The sequence below is a fragment of the Haliotis asinina genome, chromosome 2, assembly GCF_037392515.1.
Source record: "Haliotis asinina isolate JCU_RB_2024 chromosome 2, JCU_Hal_asi_v2, whole genome shotgun sequence".
Taxonomy (NCBI): domain Eukaryota; kingdom Metazoa; phylum Mollusca; class Gastropoda; order Lepetellida; family Haliotidae; genus Haliotis; species Haliotis asinina.
In genome coordinates, this window is record NC_090281.1 from 33,134,966 (window position 1) to 33,158,469 (window position 23,504).

At 39.2% G+C, this 23,504-nt stretch overlaps 1 protein-coding gene across 3 annotated transcripts in view; it reads right to left on the reverse strand.

Annotated features, from left to right (window-relative positions):
• Positions 1 to 22,421, reverse strand: part of LOC137273626 (signal transducer and activator of transcription 5B-like) — a 64,619-nt gene extending 42,198 nt beyond the window's left edge. The window contains exon 1 of one of the 3 annotated variants that reach the window (XM_067806387.1): positions 22,278 to 22,421. In XM_067806387.1, the coding sequence (XP_067662488.1) occupies positions 22,278 to 22,330 (53 nt within the window). In that variant the 5' untranslated portion in view covers positions 22,331 to 22,421. Of the gene's footprint in view, positions 1 to 10,735; positions 10,820 to 22,277 lie in introns of those variants that run through there. The other 2 variants (XM_067806388.1, XM_067806391.1) reach the window with 2 other exon arrangements.
• Between the last annotated feature and the right edge of the window lie 1,083 nt (positions 22,422 to 23,504).

The following is a 23,504-nucleotide window of genomic DNA, read 5'->3' on the forward strand; positions in this document are numbered from 1 at the left end:
TTTGTAATTTATTCATGCACATGACTAGAGATATTTTCATTAATAGTATTTGGCAGAGCAGGGTTGCCATAAAGTATGGTATTAATATTCAAGTAAACTTTTGATAGTTCAAAATCTTAAAAAGAAATGTTTTGCATCTTCCACCACTATTAGTCTGTGTCACAGTCCCTGGATCACATTATTTTCCCTAAAGCCAAGGCCTCCCCGCAGTACCAAGGATCTGAATAAAGCGCAAGTCCCCACGTTCTGAATCTCTGGGCAGCCTTGGGATCCTTTCCAATTTAAATAGGTTTGTTTGTTTCAATCAAACTGATATATTCAGAGACTAAGCATTAGTCTACCGGAGCACCACAGTTGCAAGCTTTATTCTCTGATAAATTAACACGAAACAACCTGCATGCGATTAACTACACGAATGTTTTAGCCTCTTGTGTAGTATACTTGTCTTTCTTTCACCAAATAGACAATATTCTGGGTCACTGTCATTTTTTCAAATAACTTTGATTGAAACAATGACAATGAATTTGTTCATTTTGCAGTAGTTGAGAGAGCATCCCATAAACTTGCAGAATCATGAATAAATGACTTTAGGGGTAATGAGGTGCAAAATTTAGGAATAGCCAAATCTGATTTGTTAAGCAAGCTGTGTTCGGAAATGGTTTCAGTAGAAAGTGGAAGTATATCTATCAGGTAATCAGGAGCTTACATATTAACAAGTTTGTAGAATGTACAGCGTTTTCTTTGTGTAAGAATGGTAAACATCCAGTTCCACTGGTTATGAACACCTAATCTAATTCGGATCTTCATGGGACACACTGTCCTTCTCCTTCTTGGGAATACTCCCACACTCTCCTTGTTTTCTTATAAATTGCACCCTTCCTACATACTGTAGCGAGAAATCACCGGAAGTTGTGGTAGGAATGATGACGTATATCCGTCGGTAGTACGGGGGGAAGGTTCAGCAGGGTCGACCTGTACTCCCCCATGGTTTAAGTTGTAGTGTTCATTCAATCCCTTTGTCTTCACAAAGATCACCGTCGCACAACATTTAGTATACACATTTCAATATGGTACAGGTCGGATTATTCAACAGCTATGCGCAGTGAATAGGTTCGCGGAGCTTGAAACAGTATGCCTGTCCGGAGTATGAGGTCCCGGGGTACATGTATATGGTGCATGTCGTTTATTTCATGTTGAACAAACTTTCGATTCAGATACTGTGCGTTGATGTATTAACGAGAAGAGGAAATGTTTTTGGTTATTAGTCGTTTGTAAAAAGCCGCGATATTCAGTTAAGGCCATCTATAAAAAATATTCTTGTTTCTCATTAGTGTACGACCAAAAAAGTCGACCTGTTCCCCAGATAAAAAAAATACCCAAAGGGGAATAAAAGCAGCGTTGACTCTCAAAACATGCAGGAATTTTTCACACTCCTATGGTGGGGGGTGGCCTTTTGGTTAAAGCGTTCGCTCGTCACGCCGAACACCCGGGTTCAGTTCCCCATGTCCCCATATGGGTACAGTGTGCGAAGCCTATACCTGTTGTCACACGCCGAGATATTGGAACATTACTGAAAGTATAACTATACCCAATCACTCAGTCATCGTTGAAAGGTATGTCCATTCAGATACTTGGGGTTAATTTATTATCAAGTGCTCGGGATATTTTCATAACAGATGAATAACACACTCGGAGTCGGAAATACTGCGCAGTCTGCATAAATACATTATTCATGAAACACATTGTTATCAATATAATACACGCTACTATGTTTTACCCACTATTCTCGATTTCCATTCATGTCTTTACTCTGGGTGGTGGGGTAACCTATTGGTTAAAGTGCGGGTTCGATTCCACGTGTAGTACAATGTGTGAAGCCCATATGTTGCTGGAAGATTGCTAAAAGCGACGAAAAACTAGACTCGCTCACTCTACACTCTGGTACTTGTGTATCGACTTAAACGGATGACTATAACACGTTACGCTGAACACAACACGGGTTCTTTTTATCGCTTAAGTCTGTCATATACAGAACCCGAAATATAGATACCCATAGCCTAATGTTTAGTCATTAGTTATTGTTATTGGGGTCACTACCAGTTAGAAGTCACACGATAAAGTCATCAGATAACTGTATAACTTACAGGCATATTTATGAAGCTACGGAAATGTAGACTTGCTTTATTTAGAGCCTTAGCACTGCAGGGAGGGCAAGGCTGTAGGGAAAATAATGTGGTCCAGGGACTGTGAGACAGACTGTGATACCGAACGCAGCCCATGTAAGTCTAAATGTGTGGCAAATCTAGATTACCACAGTTCATGAAAATGAAGAAAGTCTCTGGTCTGCTTGTCATTATACTTTGTTATTATTTTTTAGGGTTTTTTTGCTGTAAAATATTTTCATTTCTGAGACTAAATGTGAGTCTGTTAGCTTAGTATTGAGATAATATATTAAAGCTGAGTGAGTGAATGAGTGAGTAAGGTCTGTTTTACGCCACACTCAGCAATATTCCAGCTATATGGCGGCGGTCTGTAAATAATCGAGTCTGGACCAGACAATCCAGTGATCAACAACATGAGAGTCTATCTGCGCAAATGGGACCCGATGACATGTGTCAACAAAGTCAGCGAGCCTGGCCACTCGATCTCGTTAGTCACCTCATACGACAAGCACAGTCGCCTTTTCTGGCCAGCATAGGTTGCTGAAGGCCTGTCCTATCCCGGACCTTCACGGGTCTGTTAAAGCTGAGCACTGCTGAATATACATCGGGCTTGCTTTCAACTTTCAGAAAGTTATTGACCTTTGGCTTACAGAGTTTGAGCAGAACAGCATTCCACGGTGCGGGAGCACTGACAAAATCACCTTGTAGTGGTTTTGATTTCGGGTCTGAGTGAATTTAGTTTTACGCCGCCTCTGACAATATTCCAGCAAAATCAACGCGGGGATGTGTGGAACTGAACCTATATGTCTTTGGCGTGATGAGCGAACGCTTTATCCATAAGGCTCTCCCACCGACCCGATTATCAGGCCACAGTCGTGTGAAGTAAGCAACTTTGGTCGTGAAAATCCCTATTATCGGTGACCGTGAGTGACAGCTTGACTCCTGAGACTCCTGAGTTTCTAGGACTTCAGTCTTGCCCCACAACACATGTGATCTCACTTTAGGCAAGTGAGTTTGTTCAAAATTGTCTGTGTTCACCCAGCGGAAAATGGGTACCAGGTGGAATATAGTCTAAAAGACAGCTTCGGTTATGTGTAGGTTAATCACCCTTACAAGGCAGTTATTTAAATAAACTCTGCACGGGCAAATACCTGTCAGAGTGTATTTAAATAACTACGGAGAGAGCTCTCGCAGACTTTATTTAAGTAACTACCATAGTGAGGGTGATTAAACACACGCCTTACGCCACAAGGACATACTGACTGGAAAGGTCACATGCAACGTAAAACCGGCAGATTCTGATACCTTTCGGTATGCACTTACCGAAACAAATCATCAAAAATGCCAACCTATAGAGTTGAAAAAAAAACGCGATGCAAAACCAGCCCGTGAAATCGGAGTTCAAACATTTCACTAATCCCCCCCCCCCCCCCCCCCCCCCAGCGCTGGGGGAAAAAGTGGTTTCAACGACTACGCGCAGCGAATAGGTTCCCGGAGCTTGAAACTGTATGCCTGCTCGGGGTATGAGGTCGTGAGCAGTAGTCTAATCTTGGTTGTGTACAAAAACAAGTAAATAATCTAGTCGTTACATGAAAAAGCATGTTGATTGTGATAAGCAGACTCTGTCACAGAGAAAACTCAATGTCTGGTTTATTGACACCTATATGTGTGATAAGCAGACTCTGTCACAGAGAAAACTCAATGTCTGGTTTATTGACACCTATATGTGTGATAAGCAGACTCTGTCACAGAGAAAACTCAATGTCTGGTTTATTGACACCTATATGTCTGCCTGTCTGTTTCCTAATGACAATATACAATGCACAACTTCAACTATTGACTAAATCAATTTGAAATGAACACCTCTCGGGCTTATTAACCAAAGGGCCGACTGAGTATATCGGCAACTGAACCAGTGGCCAATGAACAGGCTTTGTTACACATGAGTTCACACCCACCGGCTCTGACTGGGTTCGGTGTCGGGGCTGCTTCATTTCGAGGGAGGTAAACCCAAGTAAAAAATATTTCGCTTTCATTTGCGAATATACCCTTATGATTTTTTTTCTTATTCAGCAATGCATTTTATATGTCATGAATAAGTGATAACTGTGTTTCAATTATGTTTGATTTTTTGTTGTAGCGTGTAACCTTTAATATACGCACATAATGTATTAGGCATGATGAAAATGAGTACGATTTAATTGTTTTTATGTAGAAATCATTGCCCAAGGTCAGTCAAGTTATGCTAATTAAAACACTTACAAGAACAATGGGTATAACTTTACTTGTATTTATGGTATTAAGGATGATTGTGCACTTTGAGCACTATATCTAGTATGCAAAAGGCGAGGTATAAATATTCATATTATTACTATTATTATTTTGGGACTGATAGATGACACTAATATAGAATCTATCTTCGGAATTCCACAGTCATTTGTTGCATGGGCGTATTTGATTGGGGTGGACTGTGGGATCGAACTATCGATGCATAGTTAAAAGCGATGAGTGAAAATACAGGACATCTAAGAAAGACTATCAGCAATAGCTTAATGGCCACGTTAGGCGTTATTATTGTCCCCACTGACATATTAAATTGGAATAGATATGCTGAAAATAGTTATTTCATAATTCTTGTTATTGATACGTTAATGGCAAATGCCACCCATATATTTAGTACGCACCAGTGGACTGACGTAGAACAAACACCGTTAACATAATGATACATCCGGGTTACATAAATTTTCTGCATCCTAAGTCTGCTCTGTATGACGTAAGAGTCAACCAGTTTGATAAGACGGGATCGGGTGATCAGAGCTGTCGTGAGGCTTTTACCCTCTTTTCCTCATGTTTTTTTCTGTTTTTTTATCGGGCCTCCATGAAATCTGATGCAGACGTGAAAACAGAACGCCTTTTTTATTTCAACTTCTGTCCTTGTACCCTCATAAAATAAGTTAATATTAACGCTTCTTTAAAACATATACTCGAAGTACCTGTCAGTCCCGACCATATTTTCTACCATCATAGACATACCTATGTCTCGAATACATCGATAAGTCGAATTACTTGCTTAACCCCAGCGATTCGACTCATCGAGATTTGACTGGATTTAAGAAGCAAGCTAATCACAGATTAATTTACACATAACTTTCAAGTGATCTGAATTAAAATAAATGGATATTATTTCCACTGCACGCGATTTTGAAAGACGAAAAACGGATGGTCTAATGTATCCATGATCCTAATCTACACTGAATATACTTAAGCTTTCCTTCGAGAAACATGTCAGCATTTTGAAATAACAACTGTGTTGATTTTGTGTGTCTGGAGCATAAGGGAAGAAGCTAAAATCGAAATCAGGGTTCTTGGTTACAACAATGTCCCAAGAACTTCCAAACGAATGAACGAAAATTTGAGAAAAAATCTTAAGAAGTGACAAAAAGCGACAATATCGGAGCAACGAGAGAAAATTCGTAATGTCGAGTTTCAGAAATAACTTGAAATAGTGAGTAACAATCGAACCAAGGAGAAAATAATCGATGAAGACTTAGTCTAACCGAAAACCGCAGAGCTTATACTGTATCATCAGCATATGATATGTGACACCTGTTATTTCCATATTATTATGAATCAAAACCCCAAGTATTTCAGCAACGAACAAAACAAGTAAGGTGAAATTGAATCTCCTTGTCTCCAACCTCTTCCATATTGGAAGAAAGTAGATAAATGTCCATTTCGTAGAATACAAGAAGTTGCATTGGGCATTAGAATACTAACCCATTTCTGGTTTTTTTTATCCCAAAGCTAGATTTATTCAGAACCATCATAATAAACTCTATAGAAACCGCGTTAAATGCTTTTTCAAAACCAATCAGTATTAATAAAACCTTTTTTGTTTAATCTCTTAGTTTCAAACATAATATCGTACAGAAGTCTTATGTTATCTTGTATGCATCGGCCTGGAATAAAACCCGTTTGATTTTCATTAGTGAGAAGATTTAATGTTATATATCTTAAGCAGGGATACTCTTAAACAGTCTCTATATAGGCTCCCTGTCTTTAGCATGTTTGTGATGCAAGCACTTAGGATTTTATGCAGAACATTTAAGAAAGAAATAGATCGCAAATTCTTAAGAAATCTTCGATCTTTCTTTAATTTAGAGATACAGGTAATTACTTCTCTGTTCATTGTTGTACTGAGAAAATCGTTATTGAACGTTTTTTAATATACCTGTGAATGCATGTTTTGCGATCTTTCCACAGACTGAAAAATTCTATAAGAAAACAATCTAGATTGGGACTCTTATTATTTTTCACTCACTTTAAGGCAAAAGCAATTTCATTTATGGTGATGTCTGCATCTAATTCCTCGGAGAAATCTTTATCTAAGCATGGTGTAACAAGATCGTGAAATAACCTTTTGCTAGCTGTTTTGGCTTACTTCACCTGCAGTTTTATATAGGTTTTCGTACAATAAATTTCTGTTCGTATAATTATTTCTGTTATATCAGTTATTTCTACACCTTGATCGGATACGATTGTGTTAATAAGTTTATTAGTATAGTTTCTGTTTTCTAAGTGGCGGAAGTAATTGTCGGTCTCTCGTCTTCTTCGTGCCTCTGGATTTCGTACTTGAGTTTCTCTTATTTCTTCTTCTTTTAATTTTTCAAGTTCTATTTTAGTCTTGGATAGTTTAGCAAAAGACAGTTCAATGGTATTTTGAAAGTCGTGTCTTATGTCGTCCCCTTCGATAGTAATACTCTCTTCTAAATGCTTAATTTGTTTGTCTGTCTTTCTCCAAGTACGAAGCAAACGATATAGATTTTCCTCTGACTTTCATCAAAAATGATTCTAGAAACAGTTGAACACTGATTGTGAGATTGATATTTTCATCATCGATATCTTTTAACCCCGCGGCTGTGTCTTTAGTGTGTAAGTATTCAAGTTTCATTTACTCCACTAAATCTGACACTGCATCAATGTCATCATAATGTCTTAATGACGAGGCGTTCGGTTTCCAAGAAACACGATCCTTTTCTTTGTTTTAGATGCAGACAACGAAAGGGTAATAGCGCAATGGTCTGATTTACAGCCCGGTTGGATTAAGGCCTTTGGGGGAATGGTATTCTCGGAAATTATAAAAAAAAGTCCAATAACACCTGTTGTCGTGGATATCTTTTCCACTACGTGTATTTCTTGGCCCAGTTCTTTCCAAACGTCCATAAGATTCAATACTTCAGCTTTGTTTAGAACAGCGTTACGGGCTTGAGGATTGCTAGTGTGCTTATAGTTTTCAAGGTCTATTGATGGATCGAGTACTACATTCCAGTCGCTGTATATCGCAATAGAATCATTGTACATGTCTGCTTAAATAACGTTCTGTAAAACAGATGATTATCGGAATTGGGGTCATATATATTTGTTAGCGTCAACCTTATACCGTTAATAGTGGTGTTTAATAAATTATAATTACCATTTTCGTCTTTACAAACTTTATGTATGTATGTTCAAAATTATTATTAAATAGGATCGATAGCGACCCCTCTAGAGTTAGATTTAAATGGAGCAATAACGCATTCTATAGTCCCCATTCTCAGTATCTTTAGAAATATGGATATCGTGCAGGCAAATTATAGAAAACTGTTTCTCCCTATATAATTTTAAGACTTCTTTAGGCTTATCCCTCTCAGCTAACCCTCTGCAGTGGGCTGAAATTACCCTAATTTTATTACCTTTAACTTTAACTTATATGTTTTGAAACAATCAAGCAGAGTATTTAGAAAGACAATTTACCCACTGAGAGAATTTTGTATCTTTATATAACAAAGAATGCAAAACAAACAAACAAACAAACAAACAAACAAACAAACAAACAAATAAATAAATAAATAAATAAATAAATAAATAGAAACAAAGAAATATCCAAAGTTACCATGTAATTCAACCGTTGAAACAAAAAAGGCCCTGGTTACCCGTTGAAAATTAAAACTAACATAACAAGAAGGTTATCATAAAACTCCAAATGACGTCACTACTGAAGCCCGGATGAAGCCGTTGAAGAATGGACTTTCATTAACACTGGGTATTAAGGTGTGTAAGGACATTCTGTAGAACATACAATATAGAAATAATGAGAATTGTAACTACTGCATTAGTTAACCTATCCCGTGTACTGACTAACTAAGGAAAGCGAAGTGTCGTGCATGTGTATGTTAAACCCTGCAAATTGGATTGTGACGTGTAAAACACAGATATATATGGCACTGGTAAATATACATTGAAGCAATAACGTTTTTTCAATCATATAAGTGATAATCTTAATTCACAATATATGGTTTTATATGAATATATCAATATGTGTATCTGGATAGGTAACTGTTGGGAGCTGGTACAATTGTTGATCGGCGTACCCCAATTAGGAGACGTACATGGTACGAATATTTGTAATACTGCTTACATTTCTTATTGTGATTGGTCCATATATTAATAGTTCATTCATCCTGAATACACCATATTTGTAAACTTTGGTAATAAAAAGGATGATTGGATGATCGACTGGTTGACGAAGTATTAAAATTCCATCTTTAACAGTCATAATCACGTCAGTACCCTGCTAATCGAATTATACTTCAGGGAAATCAGTCGATATAATCAGCTTCTAAAATTAAACGATCGAACAATAGGTCAAACAAGCAACACAAAAGCCGCCGACTCAAGAGTGTTTAACTGTTGCGTTGTTCATACTTACTCTTGTCTGGAATATATTTCCTAAGGGAAAATGAAACTACATTTTCGGTACACGGAGCCTACAAAAACTGCTCTGAATGCACAGTAAGATTTGTTCAAACAGCAGGTGGTGAAGCTGCTAATGGTAGATGATAGGGGTACAATGTATATACTTAGCCGGCCAACCAATCACCGTCTATGCTGGAACACCTGAATCCGGCGTGACCCTCACGTTCCGGGACTGAGTGAATTAGGTCACCGGAAAAGTGTGACTAATATGTATGGGTGTGATAACCCAGGTGATAACAAACTTAGACAATAGTAACCTAACAGTGTAATAGGTTAGATAAACATATCAGACTTTTGAAATTGCATTTCTTCGTTAAATGAGAGAAAAAAACACCCCCACCCCCCATACCCCATATTTATGCATGTTGAGACAACAACATTCACTTAGTCACCTTCTACAGTCAACACAGGTTTCTGTTGACAACAACATTCACCGAGTCACTTCTTACAGTCAACACAGGTTTCTGTTGACAGCAACATTTACCGAATCACCTCTTACAGTCAACACAGGTTTCTGTTGACAACAACATTCACCGAGTTACCTCTTACAACCAGCAGAGGTTTCTGAAGACAACAGCATTCTTGAATCACCTTTTACAACCAACACAGTTTTCTGGAACAACAACATTCACCGAGTCACCTCTTACAGTCAACACAGGTTTCTGTTGACAACAACCAACACAGTTTTCTGGAACAACAACATTCACCGAGTCACCTCTTACAGTCAGCACAGGTTTCTGTTGACAACAACATTCACCGAGTCACGTCTTACAGTCAACACAGGTTTCTGTTGACAGCAACATTTACCGAATCACCTCTTACAGTCAACACAGGTTTCTGTTGACAACAACATTCACCGAGTCACCTCTTACAGTCAACACAGGTTTCTGTTGACAACAACATTCACCGAGTCACTTCTTACAGTCAACACAGGTTTCTGTTGACAGCAACATTTACCGAATCACCTCTTACAGTCAACACAGGTTTCTGTTGACAACAACATTCACCGAGTTACCTCTTACAACCAGCAGAGGTTTCTGAAGACAACAGCATTCTTGAATCACCTTTTACAACCAACACAGTTTTCTGGAACAACAACATTCACCGAGTCACCTCTTACAGTCAACACAGGTTTCTGTTGACAACAACCAACACAGTTTTCTGGAACAACAACATTCACCGAGTCACCTCTTACAGTCAGCACAGGTTTCTGTTGACAACAACATTCACCGAGTCACGTCTTACAGTCAACACAGGTTTCTGTTGACAGCAACATTTACCGAATCACCTCTTACAGTCAACACAGGTTTCTGTTGACAACAACATTCACCGAGTCACCTCTTACAGTCAACACAGGTTTCTGTTGACAACAACCAACACAGTTTTCTGGAACAACAACATTCACCGAGTCACCTCTTACAACCAGCACAGGTTTCTGTCGACAACAACATTCACCGAGTCACGTCTTAAAGTCAACACAGGTTTCTGTTGACAGCAACATTTACCGAATCACCTCTTACAGTCAACACAGGGTTCTGTTGACAGCAACATTCGCCGAGTCACCTCTTACAACCAGCACAGGTTTCTGAAGACAACAGCATTCACCGAGTCACCTCGTACAGCTCGCTGGCTTGTAGTTTAGCTCGGAGAGTTCAAAACTTTCTACAATGTTCACAACTTCTCTACAACAACCTCTACAACTTTATACAACCACTGACTAAACACAGCGAAGCAATACAGCACAGCTGTTCACCTAATTCACGTATAAAACAACTCACGTCAAGATCTCACGATTCCTTTTTCTGAAGGCAAGATCCACCACTTGAAGATGATATGTTAGTTTGTAAATGTGGATTGTTTACAGCGTCTCACTTCCTTGCTCGCACTTCCTGACAAACGTTGTCTATTTCGGTTTCAGTAACTGAGGACAACCAGAAGCGTGCGGCTCCAAGGGCAAACGCTGGGTATGGGAGCTGCACAGCTCTTTGTGGCAGTTTGTATTCAAGAACGGATTTTGAATGTTTGTATACAGCTGTCGCTCATGAATATTCAAAAGACTCCAACCACCTGATATTTTTATCCATACAGTTACGGTCAAGATTTCGTGGTAAACTGCATTCTTCTTCTATTCTTTGTCGCTGTGGTTAAACGTATGAAATATTTAGCTGAGAAACGACATTGCTGTAAACAAAGCCGTACGTGTGTTCAGGTATAGTTGCATTAGACGATTAAATCGGTGTTTTGAGGAAAATATAGGTATAGTGATATGGGATGATAAAGCTATTGGCGGTTAGCATGAGCTAATGATGTGTAGAAAAAGCTATAGGGATTAGAATGAGCTATTGATGTGTAGAAAAAAGCTATAGGGGATTAGAATGAGCTATTGATGTGTAGAAAAAGCTATAGGGGATTAGAATGAGCTATTGATGTGTAGATAAAGCTATAAGCGGTTAGAAATAGCTATTGACGAGTGGAATGAGCTAACGGCGGTTAGAATGAGCTATTGACGGGTAGATAGCAATTGGCGATTAGAATGAGCTATTGATGGGTCGATAAATCTGTTGGCAGTTAGAATGAGCTACTGACGGGTAGATTGAGCTTTTGGTGGGTAGATCGAGTAAATGACGGTTAAAATGAGCTTTTGACGGTTACATCGAGTTATTGACGGGCAGGTCGAGCAATTGATGCGAGATTGATGAAACTGGTCGTATTGACAGGTAGAAAAAGCTATTAACGGGTAGATCGAGTTTTGACAGACGGATCGTACATGGGCATCATGCACCTTCACGGGTAGACAGACAAGTACATCGAGCTATCGAAGGGGAGATCGAGCTACTGGTGATAAGAATGAGCTTTTAACGGGTAGTTCGAGCTATTCACTGTAAGATCGGGCTATTGACAGATAGATCTAGCTTCTAAAGCGAGATTGACGTAACGGGCATGTCTGATGGTGCCAAAATTCAAGAGCAAGTGATGGTTATTCGAATGCGATCATGTAGTTCTGTCTTGACCATGCGTTTGCTTGTTTTGGTGACTATTTCAGCCTAATAATGTCTACACCTATGTTTAATAGTGGCAAAAATGGAACAAATCAAAATTATTCAACGGCAGTATATTTTCTAAGGGTATCATAGTAGGGTTTTGTAAAAGTATGTTTGCCGTGTTTCCAAGACTGTTTTCAATTCAATACCATTTCAATATCATTTGTTGGTTAGATGTTATCATGTGTTTGGACCAAACAGCCAGGTGATCATGAGCACCGATCTACGCAATTGGGACACGATGAGGTGTCAACCACGAACACCCGACCACCCGATCCCGTGTATATCGTTTTAGTCAAATCCACTTTCCAGGTGTATAGGGTTTGCTCGTGTTTGTATTTAAACTCACAGTATCTGATGTAAGAATTAGCAAGTCCTTATTACACAACAGGAGCAGTTTGTGGAGCATGAATGACGGCAATATGACTTAAGCCACAAAACCAATAAAAACCAATTGGACGGATCTGTTACATGTGCTGCTCTTTCATCTTATTACAAAACAAACGGTTAATAAAAGATCTGGTTTCAGTATCGAACAGTCCATGTAATACAATTTTACAGAGGATGTAACAAGGAAACCTTTAACATTTAACAAATGGAAATGAAAAAATAAAGGAAAGAGCTGGTAATCTTTTAATGCCCTATGTTATAGACAGTATTTTGCAGTTTTGGACAAAAGAGCACACAGCATGAGAGAACTTATGGTTACAAGCAGACATGGCATTCTCAGTGAATGGCCTTAGTTTTACGCCGCTTTTAGCAATATTCCAGCAGTATCGCAGCGGTGGACGCCAAATGTGGGCTTCACACATTGTACCCATGTGGGGAATGAAGCTCAATTATGTACAATTATGAACCAATGTGTTAGGAATGAGCTTAAGAAGTTTTAGGGCTTCGAACGTTGCGAAAAAAGCGTTCTATAGCGTTACAACTGTCGTATGTCTATGATATAAGTTGTTTCAAAGGCGTTTAGAAGTTGGAGGAATCAAACTAAAAGTGCTTTATGGTTCAACTTCTTTATTATACAAGGTCACAACGTTTCGAGACAGATTCTAGTCTCTTCTTCACCTCACCTGAAGAAGAGACTAGAATCTGTCTCGAAACGTTGTGACCTTGTATAATAATGAAGTTGAACCATAAAGCACTTTTAGTTTGTCTATGATATACTATAGCGTTACAACTGTCGTATGTCTGTGATATACTATAGCCTCACAACTGTCGTATGTCTATGATATACTATAGCCTGACAACTGCCGTATGTCTATGATATACTATAGCCTGAAAACTGTCCTATGTCTGTGATATACTATAGCCTTACAACTGTCCTATGTCTGTGATACACTATAGCCTTACAACTGCCCTATGTGTGTGATACACTATAGCCTTACAACTGTTCTATGTGTGTGATACACTATAGCCTTACAATTGTCCTATGTGTGTGATACACTATAGCCTTACAATTGTCCTATGTGTGTGATACACTATAGCCTTATAACTGTCCTATGTCTGTGATACACTATAGCCTTACAACTGTCCTATGTCTGTGATACACTATAGCCTTACAACTGTCCTATGTCTGTGATACACTATTTCGTTACAACTGTAACAATTATATGACCCATTGTACTTTTGTAGTAACCCAAATATCTTCAAGTTTTAAACTCCTCATGACGACAGGCAATGATGCCCTAATGCTCAAAGTATGTAAATATATGTTACATAGCCTTAATAGAAGGCAAGCATCATTGAATGTATGATTATTGTCAAAATTGTGTAAGAATTATACATTGCAATATATATGTTGATGGGCCAACGACCTACATGCATGAATAAACATACCTGAACCTGAACTGTCGTATATCTATGATATACTATAGCGCTACGACAGTCGTATATCTATGACATACTATAGCGCTACGACAGTCATATATCTATGACATGCTATAGCGCTACGACAGTCGTATATCTATGACATGCTATAGCGCCACGACAGTCGTATATCTATGACATGCTATAGCGCTACGACAGTCGTATATCTATGACATGCTATAGCGCCACGACAGTCGTATATCTATGACATGCTATAGCGCTACGACAGTCGTATATCTATGACATGCTATAGCGCCACGACAGTCGTATGTCTATGACATGCTATAGCGCCACGACAGTCGTATGTCTATGACATGCTATAGCGCTACGACAGTCGTATGTCTATGACATGTTATAGCGCCACGACAGTCGTATGTCTATGACATGCTATAGCGCCACGACAGTCGTATGTCTATGACATGCTATAGCGCCACGACAGTCGTATGTCTATGACATGCTATAGCGCCACGACAGTCGTATATCTATGACATGCTATAGCGCTACGGCAGTCGTATATCTATGACATACTATAGCGCTACGGCAGTCGTATATCTATGACATACTATAGCGCTACGACAGTCGTATATCTATGACATACTATAGCGCTACGGCAGTCGTATATCTATGACATACTATAGCGCTACGACAGTCGTAAGTCTATGATATACTATAACATTACGACAGGTCGTATTGTTACGAACGCTTGATAGGGATCCGGCTGCGTAGTTTTGGGCAAGCTCCAGCTTGACCTGTTAAATCGGTTGCACGGCTGTGGCAGTGCTCTAACGCCGAGCTCCTGAATATGTATTTTGACAGTAACAAATAATGCCATTTAAGTTGAAATGGAGCCCCTGTAAGTTGGGCAATCCTGAATCTTGAGCTGCTTCATTAAGGGCTTAAGTATTAGAAGGAGGGCTACACAGCAACTAATAAGGCAAATAATGCGGTTCAGGGACTGTGAGACAGTCTACGTGCATTGTGTGTGTGTCTGCGCGTATTCATAACCTGGTATCAGCACTATTTGAAGGCCATTCGTCAACACATGCTGATCATAATGGTGGAATTTACAATGGATTCTCATGCCTGACTGACGAAAAATGTTCAAATAGCGAATTTCCTTCCTCGAATTTACTCACCTGTGTTTTAGGGCAGTGGGGTAGCCAAGTATTTAACGCGTTCGCTTGTCACGCCGAATACCGGGGTTCGATTTTATATCGATACCCACATGGGAACAATGTGTGAAACATATTTTTCGTGTCCCTTGTCGTGATATTGCTGGAATATTGCTAAAAACTCAATACAGACCGCCAGTGTGACCTGCTCGTCTGTTTCAGAATGACAAAAAAATCTCTCTGAAGCTGTCCAGATAGGTAACTGTTGGCAGCCCCAGAGTTGGTGTCGACATTCCACAAGTATTTTCGGTAAAATCAAGCCGTGCACCTTCTACGAGGATTTCAAAGAGCTCCATGCGCTTCTTACTCGATACTACCTGTGAATACCCGGTGTAGAATAGGTCTTCAGCAACCAATACCTGCATAAAAGGCGACTGTGCTTGGCGGAAGAGGCGACTAACAAGATTCGGCGGGCAGGCTCGCTGACTTGGTTGGCACATGTCATCGGTTTCCAAGTACGCAGATCGATGGTCATGTTGTTGATTACTGGATTGTCTGGTCCAGACTCGATTATTTACAGACCGTCGCAATATTGCTTTTACTCGATACCTGTCGAGACAAGGTTACAGTATTCAGGTTCTCAATGAAGCTTTTCCAATGAATAATGGTAGGACATTTGTCACATTTGAGTGAAAGAGTATTGTTTTGCGTCCTTTTAGCAATATTCCAGCAATTTCAGGACAGGGAACACTAGAAATGAGCTTCTTACATTGAACCCATGTGGGTATCGATATAGATCAATAATCGTTAACCACATGTCGATCGATTGTCGGCAAAGATCAGAGACTTTGACCGCAACTGTCTCTGGTGTCATGTGCCTTAATGGATTACCCACGAAACAGCGCACTGAATATAGTTTAGAAGGAGACAACGAATTACATTTAATTACATTAATTAACTTTGCATATGGCGTGAGAGCAGAACAACTTTGTTTTCAGTCTCAAAAGTTATTGTACGATATTATCTGAGCACAATTTTCAAATTTTCATATCTATAATCATTAATACATGTAATTTTCCCATCGACGATATTTACTATTATCGATGATTTAGCCAGTAATACTAAACGCATAAATTGAGTTATGATACAGTCTCTATCGTACAATGGAGAACGGAAATAATTCTTATGACTATGGAAACAGATTTTGTCGCTTTTACCTACAAATGGTATGCCCAAACAGCATAAAATCGGTTACGGAGTTTCAGTGTATTGTACATATACTGTGGGATACAAATAAGGGAACATCACTTCGTGGCAGTGTTCCTTTATCTATTCTCAAATTTCCTCCAACAATGCTCTTCAAAGGTGGTGATCAAAAGTGGACAGTGTTAAGGAACATTTGAATTTTCCTGTGTTCCTTTATTTGTTTCTCTCAGTATATACATGTGTGTGAGTGCGTGTGTGTATATATATATATATATATATATATATATATATATGTATACACACGTCGAACCTATTGTCATGCGGAAATAATCATGCATCACTTTCCGAACTTTGAGTAGGAAACATTTCACCCTGAATAACAGAGGCTATTGTCAGCTTTTTCTATTTTGATAACTCGGTTTCATAATACGGCCTGTAACATTTGCTTGGGTGTTTCTATTTATATATTGCACATTTGTGTGTTGTTTGATCAGTCTCCCAGCTTTATCAGTGGGTGAATATTGTTTTATTTCACTTTTAACAATATTCCATCAGTATTATGGCCAGGGAGAACAGAAATGAGCCTCACACATTGCAAGCATATGGGGAATCGAACGGGGTCTTCGGCGTGACTAGCGAACGTTTCAGCCACCAAGCTACCCCACCGCCCCAAGCTTTATCAAGGCGTACTAAATCCTTACTGGCATATAAAGGAAAGTACACATCTAGCGTCTAGAGGATTTTTTTCAAGTGTTTTGATCGTGACTTACAAATCACAAAACATTGGTGGACACGTGTTGCCTGAAGCCACACTGTCATATGTAGCTCCAAGGTGTGATGTTCCCTGCACCTCGGTTCGTCTCGGTTTTCCTTAAAAATATTCCTCAAGGTGCCACGGGGGAAATGATATGAATGGACCTGAATAAGTCGGAATAAACGGTGGTTGATAGTATGAGCTTCTGTCGGGCACAGGTGGTACTGATGAGTGAGTGGGTGGGTGAGTGAGTGAGTGAGTGAGTGGGTGAGTGAGTGAGAGAGTGAGTGAGTGAGTCGGCTTCAAAATACCCCAAGTGTGGACCAGCCAAACTAGTGACAGTAAGCAGAAAAGTCACGTCACCGTGCAATAAATAGCCCCACAATCTACTTAACATATGCTCCCCGAGAAATAGCTGATCTTCAATTTCCCATCTCGGGAAACGAGTTTCTTCCTTGTTGGCGGTAGAAGTGGGTAAAACCCCAGCACCTCCTCCGTAATACAAAAGTAATTTAGCCCAGAGGGAACGTTGCCTCATCGCCTCCAATTACGACGCTGAGACGATAAGTACATTACAGAGGTTTCTTCAAGCGAAATACATATAGGACACAGAGATTTATACCTGTAAGATATTTCTCGGGGTAAAAATGAGGACATCAAATGTTTCGGTATGGGGAATGTAGCAGATTCCCACTCATCACATATTCACAAATCCATTAAATATTGGATAAGGTTATTAAGTATGCTATCCTATGCTATCCTATGCCGAAAAATTGCTATCATATGATGTCATTATGTGACAAAGAAGGCAAAAAAGTATTGTTTAACATCGACTTTTTTCAACTGGAGTTAATCATTTATGGTATAAGCAAAAGGCTTAACGTTCGTCATTTTTTGTAAATACCTTCACGCAGGATAAAAAGATATTTATCAGCAAAATGGCTGGAAACAATTCCTGCACAAATGTATACTGAACGTTGCTGAACTATAGAGTAACTTTAGCTCTTTCCCCTCCTTCATCTCATGATTTATTAATTGAAAAAGATATTTCATGGATGCCAAAAGAGGCGATATAATATGTGCATGTTGTAATTATATTGTTACAGAAAACGAATATGTATCATTTTCTCCCACTATCCAAGAATATAATACTATACGTAAACATATATATTAAAGAACTCCATGCTGTCTTTCCATCAATAGATAAATTTCCGTCTCTGTTGAATTGATTACTCAAATGAATTTGTAATTCACAATGGCGGTTTTCATTGATCAAGCCATGTTGCTTCGAAAATTGTAGATATGAAATGTACTATAGACGCGTGGCCTCCTCAGATTGATTAACTGACATGGAGTGAGTAGTGAGTGACTTATTTTTATTTGTTTTCGCAATATTCCAGCAATGTCACGACAGGGGTTCCCGCAACATTCCAGCAATGTCACGACAGGGGTTCCCGCAATATTCCAGCAATATCACGACAGGGGTTCCCGCAATATTCCAGCAATATCACGACAGGGGTTCCCGCAATATTCCAGCAATATCCCGACAGGGGTTCCCGCAATATTCCAGCAATATCACGACAGGGGACACCTGAAATAGGCTTCAAACACTGTACGCGTACGCATGTTGGGAATCCAGGGTCCGCTTGCACTGAGCAATCTTAGTTACAATCAATGTTAGGCCCCTACAATCAACTTTACAATCACCATACAATTGCTCTAATCCACTTGCACAGAGACGATCTTAAGACAGCATGGATTTAAGATCGCAATCTTAACTAAGATCTTGCGGCGTGACGAGAGAACGCTTTAACCTCTGGGCTACCCTGCGACGCAAAGTTCAGGTGGAATGCATACATTAGTGGAGCATGCGTAATCCATATTTCATAAATGGTGAAAATGTTACAGGTACAGTGACAAATATTGTTGAACATTAGAGTATTTACAACACCATTTACGTAATATCACCTCATCTGCCGACATGCCAACAGACGAAGGCGATCTTCAAAGCATCTAATATTACTACTATATCCCCGTCACACTTATCCGTGAGGAACCGAGTTAGAATCGATCTTCAGCCACCCATGCTTGTCATGAGCGACATCTGACACGATCGGGTGGTCAGGCTCGATAACGTGGTTGACACACGTCACCGTATTCCACTCGGGTAGATCGATGCTCATGTTGTTGATCACTGGTCTCGATTATGTGCAGACAGCTTCCATATAGCTGGACTATTGCTGAATGCGACGGTAAACAACAAATAAACGTGTGTATTTTTTCAGAAGTGAGTAAAACGATAACACAAGATGAGAAAATAATAGCAGCTGACGAGAAATGGAAATGAATTTATCCTCCCGCGTTCTCTATCAAGCTTTCTTTCGGCTGTCATTAAAGACGACTACACGATGTCCCATCACGACAACTATGCATAACAGACGTTCTAATGCTGTTCGAAATCCCACACGATGAAAGTGCAACACTCAATGAACAGTACCGATATGAGCATAAAAACACCAAAATATTACAAGCATTGTCAAAAAAAGGTCATGAAAAATGTAAGGACTATAATAGAAGCATAATAGTCATGGCAGCTGAATCGCTATCGCATAATTATTTCTTGTTTGTTTCTATCCGCCATTACAACATGTTGTACCATGTATAGTTTACTGTTTACAAAAAGCGCCAAGAACTATTCTATTGGAAAGTCTATTTTTCTAATTAATATTCCATTCATTAGTTTCCTTTAGTGTCGTGCAATATTACAAACTGCTTTCACTGAACTGCTTATGAGCTACAGGCTTCTGTCTTGATCTAAAGTTGACCGACCAGGCTTTGGTGTCATAGTTTCAAACAAGAAATGCATGTTATAACACTACACAAAAAACTGCTTGGCAATGACGTACAAATAAAGTAAAGTAATATGTTTGATTAAATAAAGCCCCAGAACGCACATACACGCACGGACGCACGCACACACAGACACAGACACAGACACACACAGACACAGACACACACAGAGACACAGACAGAGACACACACACACACAGAGACACAGACACAGACATGGATCATGACTATTTTTCTGAATATTGACACACTTGTCAGAACGTGTTCATCTCTAATAATCGACCAGTGTAAAATGAACAAAAACAGTGCCCGTCAACAACAGTAAGGACAGTCATAACATTAAGACATGCTATTGATTATCTAAACATAGGTCTTGCCGGACGGGTTGTGTTGTCATTGTCACGCATGAAATATATTCCTGCTTGCGCATTAGTACGCAACAGGTTTAGTCCCCTAATCACCTACGTCTCCCATGGCAAACAAAGTCAAAGCTAACTAATTAGGATGAAAAATGCACCCCTACTCCTATAATGAACCCGCCTGACCGGGGCTGCCGTTAAAAGAATATTTAGTGGTGTAGGAAGATATGCATATCCAATTTGAATTCCATTATTTATTTAGATGTAAAGCATTGGCGAATGGAAGATATTTTTTTCAGTAGTGATTATTTTTTATAAATGGAAAAACATGTCAAAATATTAGCAACTGTTATTTCAAATTTTTACTTCCAAGAGATGCATGCTGGCTTGGTCGCTATGTGCAAAGGCAATACATGATTTGTAATCTTTTTTAACCTTTCCTTTGATCTGGTGAACGTTTTAATGTTTAACTCCTTTTATGCTCATAGTGTAAATATTCTTCTTTACCTATCAGGCAGATAATGTTTAGAGGGCTGTTATTTTTGCCCTTAAAACCAAATAATTTATTATCTAATGTCAATTCAGTTTGTCCCAATATCCCGAGACGCGAGGACAACTCGGTCCACACTCCCTTTACAAAACTACACTCAAACAGTAGATGCCGTACAGATTCGTTTATCATTGCGTAATCTGTGGTCAGCAGACCATGAAGTGTTGTTGGCGAATGAAGGCGAATAGAGAACAACCCACGCAACAGGTTGTCATAATCCACTAATTTCAGTTAACGCTTTCTGGTATCACCGGATAGGCTGGACCATCACACGATCGTCTGGTCTAGACTGGTCTAATTACAGCGAATCAGCATGGTTTTAGCAATATTGCATCAATATCACGGCCGGGGACACCAATATTGGGCTTTGGTTCCCTCCTATAAGACAGACCTCCAAATGACAGACTCAGTGAGTACACTAACTAGCTGAGCCAAGCTGTCCACTCTATTTAATTAATTAGCTGACCCAGAGTCTGTCGTTCATAGACTGAGGGATATAGACGGAGTTTGTTCCAGTCATTCATAGGCTGAGGGATATAGACGGAGGTTCTGTCTGTCGTTCATAGACTGAGGGATACAGACGGAGGTTCTGTCTGTCGTTTATAGACTAAGGGATATAGACGGAGGTTCTGTCTGTCGTTCATAGACTGGGGGATATAGACATCTGGGTGGACTATTAACTACAGACCCACTTGTGTGACATTTCATGTGAACCCAGTTTGTCATAACTTTTATCAGTTTTGTCGTGATAGGGTGACTTGAGTAATCGTGTGATAGAAGTAACTAAAGCCTGAGTCTCAATCCCAAGCCGTGAGAGTTGGCAGGCATGACTTAATTTTGTCAAGGGATAATAAAACTCAGATCTTACGGGTTGCCCAGTCACTACGAAAGTCACTAAATTTACATTCAAAATGTACTACATATATTGACTCGCTCTTATCTTACTTGAATTTCCTTACATCCTTATTTCAAACTTGAATCTATAAACCTAAAGATAATAACTGAAATGTTTAGCCGATGTAAGCTACAACCTGCAGTTTTTGATGTAATAGATGCCGTTCACACAAAACGTGAAAAAGGGTTTCACTCCACAACAACATGTGTCGCTTAACGGGTATTTTAAAATGTGATGAAGGTAAATCAAACTTTCTCTCTAAGAATTATTACTCAGTCAGCCTAACATCTATTTTAACGTTATATCAATACAAAACATCTGTTAAACTATTTTCAGATGAAAAATTACCATATCCAGGTAATTTATAATAGATACTGAAGAAGTTCCACTTAGACAATGTTCAAATCTTCGTATACGCTAGAAATAAACTTGGTATACTATGATTTTAAAATTGCATTAAACAAATGAAAATGAATGAAAATACACCGATGTCTTATATTCCAAAATATACACGTGGAGAACGTTAAGCATTTAATTAAACTACACTTCTATTTGTAAATTTAAAATTACAATGTTAAACAAATACTTTTTAAGATCGCGCGCGTTATTCACTGAACTCATCTGCATCTAGATCAACGTTCACACCACAGCAACCGACGATGTGAAATTATCAAAACAAGTTACCTGTTGACATTAGGAGGTCGCATCACCCTTGGTTTACTGTCCACTGGATCCATGTCAAGATGGTGGTCGAAAAAACTGAAGTGGAAGCTGAGGTGTGTGTCAGACAAGTGGTCTACTCAACGCGCCGGCCAGTCTATGACTGACAGTGTATTACCGTAATTCTGTTATAAATAGCACTGGATACTATAGACGCACGCGGACCTCCTATATCGCCTACATGTGTAAATATGCGCTTGTTAATATTCACGTATATATTTCTATGCATTATTTAGTATGCACTGTACTATTATTATTATTATTTTGTGAATATGTGCCCTGAAGATCCGGGTCAGAATTGGTCTTCAGCAACCCATGCTTCTTGTACGAGGCGATAAACGGGATCGGATGGTCAGGTTCGCTGACTTCATGACACATGCCATCGTATCCCAATTGCATAGATCGATGCTCATGATGTTGGTCACTGGACTGACTGGTCCAGATTCGATTATTTGCAGACCGCCACCATATAGCTGGAATATTACTGAGTGCGGCGTTCAGTAACAACAAAGACAAAAATTCGAGAATGTCTGTGACAGGATCCGAACACTACGGGTTCTAATCTCAGTTACGCTCGGTTGTGGTCGGTGGAGAACAGCTGCGATGTGCGCCACATCGCGTGTAACCTAAAGATTTAACTATCCAGCTTAAATGACTTAAAATACTTAATACCAGCTTACACTCTACTAAGGACATTTTGGTCATTAGTTGCGTGAATTTGATTCTTTCTCAGTACATTTATAGAGGCACTTACAATATCACATGCAGCAACTGATGACCCGCATACTGCCATACCAGAGAAAAGATAACTGAAACCACGCTGTAACTTCATAGTAATTGAACTGTATGTTACCTTATGGATAAGCTGCGATGGGCAATGTACACACTATGTTAATACCTAGTCGCATGTCAAAGCTGGCAGTCTGTTCTACAAGTATGGGAATTTATACACTAATTCACGGACAAAATTTACTCATGTATAAAATTTGCACATGTATAAACATATATACGTGTGCAATGGTAAATTTACTTTGCGTTCACATTGAATTAATGTATAGTGAGTAAACTTGGAAGTGTGAAAAATAATTGTATTAAATGGTTTCATTTTTCTCTGAAATTCAACAGAGAAAGATGTTCTCTTATCTCTGGCGCTTAAGAAGAGAAACACGGTACCAGATATGTACTGGTCTT